Source organism: Tauraco erythrolophus, chromosome 4 (assembly GCF_009769465.1).
Source record: "Tauraco erythrolophus isolate bTauEry1 chromosome 4, bTauEry1.pri, whole genome shotgun sequence".
Taxonomy (NCBI): Eukaryota; Metazoa; Chordata; class Aves; order Musophagiformes; family Musophagidae; genus Tauraco; species Tauraco erythrolophus.
Genome location: NC_141468.1, coordinates 66,227,226 through 66,239,263, shown reverse-complemented (window position 1 = coordinate 66,239,263; position 12,038 = coordinate 66,227,226). Strand labels below are relative to the sequence as shown.

General features: G+C 43.1%; 1 protein-coding gene across 1 annotated transcript in view; it reads left to right on the top strand.

Moving 5' to 3' along the window:
- The first annotated feature begins 468 nt into the window (after positions 1–468).
- Positions 469–12,038, top strand: part of TRIM24 (tripartite motif containing 24) — a 72,340-nt gene continuing 60,770 nt past the window's right edge. Inside the window, exon 1 of the mRNA XM_086611174.1 lies at positions 469–847. Coding sequence (XP_086467300.1) covers positions 469–847 — 379 coding nt within the window. The remainder of the gene's footprint in view (positions 848–12,038) is intronic.

Here is a 12,038-nt window from a genome sequence, read left to right as displayed (position 1 = left end):
ACCCGCTGGGGAAGACGGTGGGCGTGGGCGGGGCTTCTCGTGGGCGGGGCCTTTAGGGGCGGGGCCTCCTCCGGCCGTCGGGCTGGTTCCTGTGAGGGCGGGGCGGGAGAAGCGCTCGCCGCACGTAGGCGGCGGAGGGGGGCGGGCGGTCCCGAAGGGGGCGTGGCGCGGCGGGGCGGGGCGGGGCACCGGGGCCGAGCCCGCGGGCGGGGCGGGCGGCGCGGCGGGGGGAGGGGAGGGGCGGAGAGGGGCGGGGCGCAGCGTGGCGAAGGGCGGGGCGCGGGCGGCCGTTGGCCGTGTCGCGCGGCGGGGCAGCCTCCTCCCGGGGCAGGCACACAAACACCGCGGGCCGCGCGGGTCGGCGCAGCGGCGGCGGTAGCGGCAGCAGCGGAGCGGGCGGGAAGCGGCGGGGCGCAGCGGGGCCGCCCCGCCTTTCTTCGGCGCTCCGGCGGCGGCCGGCGCAGGACAATGGAAGAGGCGGCAGCGACGGTAGTAGCGGCGGCGGCGGCGGGGGGGCCCTGCCCAGCGGATCGAACGGGGGCGGCGGCGCTGAGCGGGGAGAACGAGGCCGAGAGCCGGCAGGGCCCGGCGGAGCGCGGCGGGGAGGTGGCCCCGCTCAACCTGTTGGACACTTGCGGCGTGTGCGGGCAGCCCATCCAGAGCCGGCGGCCCAAGCTGCTGCCCTGCCTGCACTCGGTCTGCCTCCGCTGCCTGCCGCAGCCCGACCGCTACCTCATGCTGCCCCCCGCCATCCCCTCCTCGGCCGCCGGAGTCCCGAAGGAGCCGCAGCCACCGGCGCCCCCCTCGCCCGTCTCTTCGCCGGCCTCACCCCTGCACTGCACGCCCGGTAAGTGGCCCTTCTGCCGCCGGCCCCTTCCCTCCGCCTAGCCCACGGTCCCCGTGCTTGGGGGTGCAGTCTCCTCCGCCCCCCGCAGGCGACAGACGTGGGAGGCGGGGAGCTATCGCGACGGGAACTTGGGAAGCACCGGCTGCCGTGGGCGGGGTGCCGGTCCCCGACCGCGGGGCTGCCGGGGGCACGGACCTGTCAGGGCGGGCTCGGGGCGGGCTGTGCTCGCTGTTGGCCAGCGCCAAGGCTGGCAGGGGAGTTGTGGATGGTTGTTGTTGTTTTTTTTTTTAATTATTGTTGTTTTTATTTTTTAAATTTCCCACCTCAGAAGGGTAGGCAGTAGTTTTACCTTCCCAGGACCCCTCTGTATGGGTAGAGAGGAGCGGCGGGAGCCGTCCCCCTCCTTTCCCCCGCCGGGTCGCGGCTGCGGGGCCGGGCCCCCCTCGGGGGCCGCGGCCGGCCTAGGCAGCGTCCCTCGGTGGGCGCCGGAGGGGCCTTTGCGCCCAGAAGGGCTTGCTTTTGCCTCTTGCCGGGGGAAAACCTTAATACGGGCTGGTACGAAGGCAGAAGAACGTAGCGAGAATGAACAGACTTTGAGTGATGTTTCTAGGCCGGCAGTTCGGAGCTCGCCTGGAGGGAAGCCCTGCAGGTGTCATCCTCTGTACCCGGCGGTGAGCCGGGCAGGGTCCGAGCGCCTGGGAGGTACCAAGAGCGGACGAGCAATAACGCTTTTCCACGTGATAGGCAGCCTGGATGGATCTACACATTCATGTAAAACTTACTTGTTTAATTGTCGCGCTGAAGGGAGAATGCTGCAAGAAGTTTTGGTAAGCTCCTGTACCGACATAGGAGCTTATGTCGGTGCTGTAGAAGATGTGCAATAAAATCCTACAATCTGAAAGTACTTTCTTAATGTTTTTCTTTTTTCCTGGCCCTCTTAGATCTAGTGGGTTACTTTGTTTTCTTAAAGGTAACTTCATCTTACAAAAAGGTGCAAACAAGCATCCTTTGGAAAAAAAAAAAAAGGGGCAAGATCCTGGAGAATCTTGAGTAGAAAAGGGGAAGTGGGATGGAACTTGAGCTTCTCTATAGATATTAGTGGAGGCTGTGCTTACTGGGATGTGTAGTGGGGCTTAAGTAGAAAATTCTACATGAAGAAGTAATAACTCCAAGTTGGCTATTCTTATGCAAGTACTTGGCATTGTTGTTTAAATGCATTTAGGAAACCTTTACCATCCTGCCAGCAATTCAGATGAGAAAGATTACAACTTGAATGTGCAAGATGTTTACAGCTATTTTAAAGGAACACCTCTTGAGAGAAAGGAATATTTGGGACAAGTGGAGAGACCAGCCTTGCTTCAGAGTATCTGAGAAAGTCCTGAGTATGTTATTAACAGGATATGCTGAGCCTCTTCATCCCCATGGATGTCTGTGTTTAGTGTATTCATTCAGTCTTTAATTTTAACATGTAATTTATGTGGTAGTCAGACTGCCTAGTCAGAAGTTCCAGAATGGGAAAATCTGCAAGACCCAAAGCCAGTATACTTAAGATTGGTTGATCCAGGAGATATTATTGCTCATAAGTCTACAACTATAAAGTTTTGCATGGGAGGAACGGAACAAGCACAAACCTTGGTGTGTGATGAGATACTTGGGAATGAGAAAGGTAGCAGAGATGCAGCTAGCTCAGGGTTTGCAACATAGGCTGAGAGACAATATAATCATCGTCTTATGAGTTTTGAGGTCATGAACAGCATAGTTTAATTCCCAGATGTTCTATTTCAATATAGCAGAAACAGAGGTCTGTAATTGAGTAAGAAATGAGATACATCATAAAAATGAAAAGATTAGTGCTATTGGAACATCTGCTTGAGAGGACGAATGATGGATGAAATAATGAATCGTAGCAACAGTAAACTTGTAGTTCTGTTCCCTCCTTTTGACTATGTGTGTTGGTTCTGTATGAGTGAATTCCACGATATATATTCCTCCTCATTCTACAAATTTACAGACATACTCTTTTTTGATGACATTGTTACCCTGTCAACTTGTTCTTTCAAGTTATTTTCATGCTTCTACACTACCTTTCATTGTCCAATAGGAAGAAGAAACATGTCTAGATCTCACACTCTCCTCGACACATTCTTTACATTCCTTCTTGTCATGGTTTTGGCCCAGTTAAAATGACAGTGGCTGCATACTAGCTAGCTAAGGCCTAACTTGATAATGTACATTGGCTGCTTTCTGTTTTCAAACTGATACAAAAAAAGTTGTAAACTTAAGTTAGGATTGCAAAAAAGAAAAAAAGTGTTGGTGTCTAAAGCTGATTATATTAAGGAAAAAATGTTTTGTTTGGAGGAGTTCTTAAATTCCCAGAAGATAGAAGGAAGGACAAAACAGTGCAAATCTGTCACCTCTTCTGGTACTGTGTTGTGCAGGATGTTTATGAGGAGTGACCTGAAGAAATAAACCGAAGAGTATAAGCTTAGAAAGTTGGATAGTAAATGCTGCTCATGATGTAAATGATGAGATTAGTGTGACTAAACTGAAGAAATAAATGGCAAGGAAGCTACTTGTGCTGGAAGGAACGTCCTAGGTAAGGAACAATAGAACTGCAAACTATGAAAAGCTCCTGGAGGATAAGCAGACAGACTGCTTATGCATGTGTGCTGAGCAGTAATGTGTTGGACAAAAAGAAGCCTGAAGAAAGATTGGTAGAAGGGAGTCTGTTTTGAACAAAGAGGAGGATGTGTTTTGAAAAGGGCTTCACGGAGCCTTGAGATGGAGTGTTTTGCTAATATCCAAATTAGTTGAGAAATAGGTGGCTAAAGAGGAACTGAGTTTCAAGTATAGTCTGGATATGCTTCTTGTCTTCAGTAAACTGCTTCCAAGCAGAAGCAGTCCTTTGCTTTACTAGCAAAACGTGTGCCTTCAACTTCCAACATATAGACAAGTTTACTTGCGAGAGCGTTGTCTCTCTTTCTGTGAAGATATTAACAACTAATAAAGGACTGCTGTGAAAAAATGTTCAAACTTCAGGATCTAGACTGAAATAAGAATTCTGATGTGGCTCACTTGAATGCACGGTTTGGCATGGGTAACGGCAAAGACGAGTGTCAAGACGCGTGAAGGAGCTTCCGGTGGTGGATGTTAATCAGTATTCCTCCTGCAAAGGTAGGCTGGTGGCAAGGCTGTTTGGCATGGATATGCTCTATACTGCCGCCTGCATTCAGTTTTGAAATAATTTCTATAGAAAAAGAAAGCTTGGAGTTTCTAATCCACTGTTCCTGGAAGTTTAAGGTGTTGCAGAATCAGCTGTGAGTCAGATTTCAATGGTCTTAGCACTGGAGAACTCACTGGTTGTTTTCTGAACGTCCAATGGCAACTTACTCGACCGCGGTGATGTTTTTATTGCATTGCCAAAAAAACAGGTTGCTAGGCACAGAATGTTACAAGCTGTGGGGAACACTGCAAGAGTGGGTCTGTAAATGTGATACTTGCTTGTAAGCAAGTGTCTACAGACACTGCTGCTGAATATCTTGGCTGACTTCATGTGTGTTTTCTTTTTGTTTCTCAAACGGCCATTCTTTTTGCTGTTTGATTGCGCGAGTTATAACTGGTGCATACGAGAAGGCTGTTATTAGAAATCCACCATTTGCCCAAATTTTGTGCTGGGTGGTGCTTCAATGACTAGTTGAGTAGTAGCCTATACTTAATTAAAGGACAGCATTTGTAATATGGGGAGTATCTGAACTTCATAGTACTCTTGTGGAATTTTTAAATGTGAAAGAGGTACATGAAAACTGCAAAGTTACGCATTGAGATTCTGTTCCTTTTCAAAACTTAAGTTACAAATGCCGTTGTTTGTTCTTTATCATCAATCTGTACACAAAATAGATTGGGAACTGGTGTGGGGAAAAACTTGTGAATGGAGATACATTGCAAAGTTTTGTGCGGGTATCATGACTAAATCTTACTAGTGTCAATACCAAAAATAGTAGAGGGAAATTTTTTTTATCTGTAGACAAACCTGCTGGCAAACAAATCTGTATGACGCTGTTAAAAGCATGCGATGTTTGGACGCTCCCAGGATATAAATTCTTGGGGAGTGTCCAGACTAACAACTCAAATGTGTTCGATACTTGCTGTTAATTAAGGAATAAATACTTCAGAGTTGCTAAACCAGGATTTCAGTGATGTTCATGTTTTTTATTTCAGCTTATTAATGCTCAGAAATATTTGTTTACCAATACAATTTGGAGGACTAAAGGACATGGAAGGAAGACCTAACCCTTGATATCCCCATATGTATGCTGGTGGCATCGGCTATTTTAGTATGTCCCACAGTCAGTCCTTATCCAGATAGCTTTAAACTTTCAGGCTTTTATCTGGTCTTGGTATCTGAACTTTCTGATGTCATTGCTTAATTTGACCGTGAAAATGCAGCATTTGAAATTAACTTAAATTTTCTTGTTTATCTGTATGCAACATGTTCTTTCCCTCTTTCACTTTGACAAGGATTAGGATCCTTATTAGTTTGAAGGATATAATAGCTTCATTTGAGCTTTCTTAGGATGAAGATCAATTTTTCTTCTAGGTCTTGGTAGTCTAAGAAGACTTAAGATTTTTTTTTTTTTTTAATCTGCCTGCTAGGTATGATTATTTCCATTTCATCTTTCATATTGTCACTTGCTTGTGCATTCTCTCTATCTTTGCCGTTACAAAAAGTCCATATTTTATTTGTATGTATATATTCACACTTGCATGTATATGGTTGCATCTATACATCCTCTTGATAAGAGGGCTGGAGCACCTTTCCTATGAGGACAGGCTGAAAGATTTGGGGCTGTTCAGCCTGGAGAAGAGGAGGCTCTGGGGTGACCTTATAGCGGTCTTCCAGTACCTCAAGGGGGCCTACAAGAAAGATGGGGAGAGGCTGTTCAGGAGGGCCTGTTGTGATAGGACAAGGGGTAATGGTTTCAAAATAGAGGGAGGTAGATTCAGATTGGATATTAGGAAAAAATTTTTTACCATGAGAGTTGTAGAACACTGGAACAGGTTGCCCAGAGAGGTGGTGGATGCTCCATCCCTGGAGACGTTCAAGGCCCGGTTGGACGAGGCCCTGAGTAACCTGATCTAGTTGGAGATATCCCTGTTCCTTGCAGGGGGGTTGGACTAGATGACCTTTGAAGGTCCCTTCCAGCCCTAACCATTCTATGATCCTTTCAGGAGTCTTATTCCTGCTGTGGTGCCATCAAAAACTGAATTGTTTAACTTGTAACAAACTTAAGGAGATTTGGGAGTGTCGATATTTGAAAAGAATGCACATTATAGGAATATGTATAGGAAAGATATACCTAGTTTTTGTACTATATTTTGTTTGTGCTTACTTTAAATTGAAAACTCCCAGAGCCCCAGAGATTATGGGGGCATATGTGAAAATCATTTAGCATTGTTACAGTGAAATGTTATATTATTGTTTTAATAGCCTGTAATGGACAAACCTCTTGGCTAACAAGACATTAAACTAGTAAAAACTTTAAATTATAGCCAGTAAGCCATCTAGAGAAGGTTCTTATTTTTCTAATTATAATGCCCCTCTCTTAGAGAAAGGTGTGCTCTCAAGATAGATATGATGAGATATGATACTAATTGTACAAGTGTAATTTGAAGTAGAGGATATATTCGACAAAAATTCCTGCATTCTCTTCTAACAGGAAATCCACAAAAATCAGTAGACATACTTATGCAGCCTCCATTAAGATGGACAACTACAGGATGCTGAAAAAAGCTTTAATCATGCTTGCTCCAATTTTTGATTAATATGCATAAATTGCATGCTTATTATCTTAAGTATGTCTACAGAATAGTATTTTGAGGGTAGGTTAGATGCATTTATGTTCTTGCTTCTTTCACCAATAGAAAGTGTGAGATTGAAAAGCAGAAGCCATCAGAAACACCAGATGAATGTTAAAACAACTGCAGTGATGTTCATTTGAATTAGAAGCCTTTTCAAAGTTAGGCTGTAGAAGTTATCAAAATAGCTGCACTGTTGTGTGAATTTTTTTTTTAACTGAAGATTTTAATCCTCAGAGGCCAACCTAGCTCTGTTCCAATACAAAATAGGCTTATAATGTCTCTAGTAAGCAATTAGTACTTTCAATAATGGAGAGGAACCCTAGATCATAAGATAACAGGAGAGGAAATACATACTAATGTATTAAAAAAGTTCTCAGATGTGTATCTAGTTGAAAGTATATTGGATTGTTTTAATGCCCGTGATAGAGATACCTCTTAAGAAAATGACTTGTCCGAAGGGCAAGGGAAAAATAATGGTGCATATGTTCCTCAAGAGGCAAGTCGAGGAAGGAGTGTGCTCTTTGTGGGCTAGCTTGTTCATCGGAGGAGTGTACTGGAGAGCTCGTAGGCCATGCAGTAGGATTTTCATTTGACCTGCTGACTTACATGAGTACTACCAAATGGCCAGATTCACTCAATTTACCCAATTTGCTAAATTTAAGAACAGAATGTTGTTGAAACTCTTGATTCTGAATGTGGTGTTGTTAAAGAAGCTGGTCTTTTGTACAGGAAGAGCTTTATGCCAGCATTGTGCGAGTTCGTGTCAAGATGCTGTGGGTGGAATTCCCATGTTATTTAGTGGAATTTCCCAGTAACAGAAAACTTACGAAGCTGGTATTTTGCCCATTATATCTAATCTAAAAACAAGACAGGGGAAAAACAAAAAGAATTTGAAGTGAATTTTAATGTGGCTGTATTTCAATATGAATAACTGACTGTTTATGAAAAGTCTGTTATTTCTGAAATTGGAAATTTTGACTTTTAGAAGATTTTTACAATAGGATGAAATACTTTAATACAGTAGTTTTCACTGATTTCTTGGCAATGATATTGCTGGTCAGGCAGGGTTCTTCAGGTGAATATGTCCCTGTAGATTGCTTTGTGGACCTATGCAGATGATCCAGCAGAATTGTGAATAGTAGCAAAATCTCCTACTGGACTTAATATCTCTTATTTGACTTTTATCTGCTGTAATAATTTAATGATGCATTCTTTTTTTCTTTGGCTAATTTAAAAGTCACAGAAATTTTTTTTTATAGAAAAATTCCAGTGATGCTGTTAAAATTTACCTTGACAATTGGGTAGCTATGGAGTTATTTACTGCTTCAACTATGCACTTGCAGCTCAAGCATGTTTCAAAGACATCAGTTGAACTGACTAAGTGTCTACTTTTTTTGTAGTGGCCAGAGAGAATGTATTAAAACATAAACCATCAAAGAAAGCATGAAGCGGTTGTGTGAAGTAACTAAGAAAACTACACAATTCTTAACAAAAAACAGTCTTGTAAGGTCGGGTGTGTAACCGAAGGTCGAGATAAATAATGTTCCTAATTACGTGATGTGCTTTCATGTATATATATGTAGATATAATGAAGAAATTATTTTCTGTGTATATATGTGTAGATCTAAGGAAGAAATTCTTCACTATGAGGGTAGCGAAGCACTGGAACAGGTTGCCCAGAGAAGTTGTGGATGCCTCGTCCCTGGCAGTGTTCAAGGCCAGGTTGGATGGGGTTTTGAGCAACCTGATGTAGTGGAAAGTGTCCCTCGCCATGGCAGGGGGGTTGGAACTATAGATGGCCCAAACCATTCTATGATTCTATTGATGCACGGAAACAAACTCCATAACTGCCGGAGAGTTACAAAGCGGGTATGTTTATTGCAGCGCTGGGTGCAAGGGGGATCTCTCCTCCACAAACTTGCACACCGTATGGTAAAACAAGCGCCTATTCATGATGACCAGATGGTCGCTAACAGTTCCGTTATCTTATTTGCTCCTTCTCAGGTCATTCCTCACGAACAATAGGGTTCCGGTTAACAGTTCTCGTTAACTTTATGGGTCTAGATGGCTACTTATCTGCTCCTTCTCAGGTCAAGCCGCCCTAATGTCATCATTCAGGAGCCTCTTATCTACATCGGCATTTTGCTAAACTATTTGCTGTGTTGCAATGCCTGTCTGAGTGTTATTTCTATATCACTATGAGGTAGAAACTTGTGCATTACCTTGCACACATTACTAAGTTATGACAGAAGGACTGATGTTAAACAAGCTTTCTAGTAATTTTTGAAGTTTATCAGTGGGCTATGGGAAAAAAGGAACACAGTAAGCAAGGCTCAGCTATTTGAACTGCACTCATTGGTTATGAGGGCCCTTGTTTCTAAAGTGGTTTTGAGTCACAGGCACATCTTCATTTCAAAAAAAGAATCTACAACTCCAGTGTTGAACTGCCCATAAGTGGGAGTACATGGACAAGTGAACTGAGCCATTTGCTTTCTGACTATAGAAAGATTCCTGCTTCTGATAAAAAGAGTAGCTTGTGGCAACCTACTTATTGAAAGTGGTGAGTTCCCCTTTGTTCTGCAGTCACTCAAATGACTATAGTGCAATTTGAATAAAATAAGACTGTAGCTGAAATACCCTTTGAACTAAAATGATTACCTAATTTGAAGAGTGACTGTATATTTTCCCAGTGAGCTGACACATCTGTCTGTACTGTACATAGTAAAAAAGAAACAGGACTATATTTTCTTAAATATTGACTTGGAAAAACCCCACGTATTTTCTAGGATGTCTACTTGAGTTCAGAGAGCCTGTAATAAACTTAAAAGTTCACTTAGTCTGCTTCATTTCTGGGCATCTGCTATAGAGTCACAACATGGTTAAGCACGTATGGAGTTGAAATTTGTTGAATCAATGCTATAAACCAGCCTAACAGAAGTTCCTGTTAAGCTTAGACTGCTGCTGAACTTGCTACATCAGAATACTTATCACAGTGATGATGCTGGTTACGGGAGGGAACACTGGCAGCTGTGCAGGGAGTGAGTAGGTGGCAAGCATGGTAGAGAGCTGCAGCACTCTGCTGGGGCTGGAGAATAAGACATTTTAAAGTGGGAGCAAGGTTCTAATTTTAAATACAAGGAACAGTGCCTTGGTAATGCAGCCCAGCACCAACAGGCCTGTTGCTAGAAACGAGTAGTTTGCAAGATTGGCCTGAAGAGCAAAAGTGTGAATTGAAACATGCTTTGTTTCAACCTAGGCTCTGCTTTAAAATGAGTAAACTAGTTACTAAAGTAATGTAGGAGTGTAAATTACCTGCCTTTCTTGTCTATTGGTTTAAAAAGAGGTAGAAGTAGCTTTGAATTGTCTTTGGCTTTGGGAAAAGTTGTAACTATTGTTTCAATAGTTTTCAAGTAAAAGTTGAAATTCATAGCATACCCTAGCCCTAAAGTGATAAATTAGGGTAGTGGGCAACTGATCAGTCAGAAGCCGAGATAGAGACATGCTATTTACAGGATAAGCTTTCTTGAATGATTATAGAGCTGTGTAGTGACATGTAGTGTCTGATAGCAGGACCTCAGTGATGGCTGAATGTCCTGGGAGCGTTGAAATTTTCTAGGCAGCATACTTCAGGGTTAAGTTTAGCTCTTTTCACACCTTCCTAGTTCCAGTAGTACCTTTGCTTGCTTAAGTAGTTGGTTTTCAGCCCTCAGTAGTTCTGTTCCTTACTTGCTGTTGTCTTTTTGGGGCATCTTTTATCATTCGTGGGGCATCTTTTATCATTCGTTAGCAGCTATTGTTCTCAGTTGGTTTAGCCTATGAATTGTTGAGCTTACCAACTACAGACTACTTGGCCTTCAATAGTTCTGTTTTCTCTTCTCATTGCTGGTATCCAGTAGGACTATGAGGGTAGCAAATCAAATCCAGCCCCCTGGCTAGCAAAGCTTTCCTTGAAACCCCCAAAATAATTTAGAATACTTCAATTGTTTAGTTTAATCAAATGTTAAAGGAGCTCAATCTCCTTTGAGAAGCTCTACTTAACTTTTCCTCAGTCCCTTCTCCATGCAAGAAACTTAAACGTGGATTCAGAGCTCATGCTTTAAATTTCACCTCAGTAAGTATTATCTCAAAATACAGACACACAGAATTCTTTCCTGGCGTAAACATAGGTGTAGGTTGCCTCCCATAGTCTACCTGAATTTAAGTCCAGAGGTGGACTTAAGCAGGGTTATTCCCTGCTTCATAGCAAAGGCAGAGTCCAATAGTGTGAAAGAGTGTTCAGAAGAGACTGGGATGGAATGTATGGGAGTGCCTGTTGTCTTTCCACATCTTCTAGCAGTGAAAATTAAAAAAAAAAAAACAAACACAACCCACAAACCTATCAGTGGGGCCTTGTTTTACATTTGTCTTAATTCTTATCTGTATCAAAAGAATGACCTGCAAAAATTGCTCTTACCACCTGATAAAGTAAGTTATTTGTTGTATAAACTGTCAGGACTGGCACCATCAGTGAAATTCATGTACCTTGATGCACTGAGCAGGTTCAACTGCAGATTGGGAGACAGTCTTCTGTTGCCTTTTTCTTCTTAGAAATGGCTTTATAACTGGGACCAGATACCATAAACTGTAACTTTGCTTCTAAATTGTATCGCATGTGTCTTCTAGATTATTATCACTGCTGCTTAAACTCAATGAGGCCAAAAATCTCTTCTCAAAATAGCCATTCTAGAAGCTGTTTTGGCAAAATGAAGACTTCTTATGTGGGCACCTCAGATGGGTTGAACTGACAGCCCTCTTCCCTCCGTTCCATCCTTTGTGCAAGGGCTGAATGGTCTGAATTCTTCGAGAAGCTAAATGCTAATCTTGCATCCATTTAGAGTCCATTTAGCAACAGTGTTACTGTATTGTGTTCCAGTCTCATTGTATGCATTGTGTGTTTGTTAGTTTTTTTTTTCTTTTTCCCAGTTCACAGTTCCTTGGGGGTGAGATCAGATTTAATAAGGTTTTGTTTGACTGCCTTTTGACTAATTTAAATTATTGAGAATATAGTATAGATGCTATGAGCTGTAGGATATCTGACTTTAATAATCTGACTTCTGACCTTCGCCAGAATAGCTGTTGTTCTGCCTTAAAGTTGTGGTTGGTTGGTTTTTTTTTTTTCATTTGTCATTATACCAGCCACGTAGGTTAAGAACCACAATGCCATGATTGAACTTGTGAATATTTCTTGAAAATAAAGTAGGAATAGAAGTGTAATCCCAGCTCATTCCCAAACTGGTATTGGAAGCAAAGTGTGATGTTTCCAGATCTTTTTATCTAAGCAAATATGTGATCA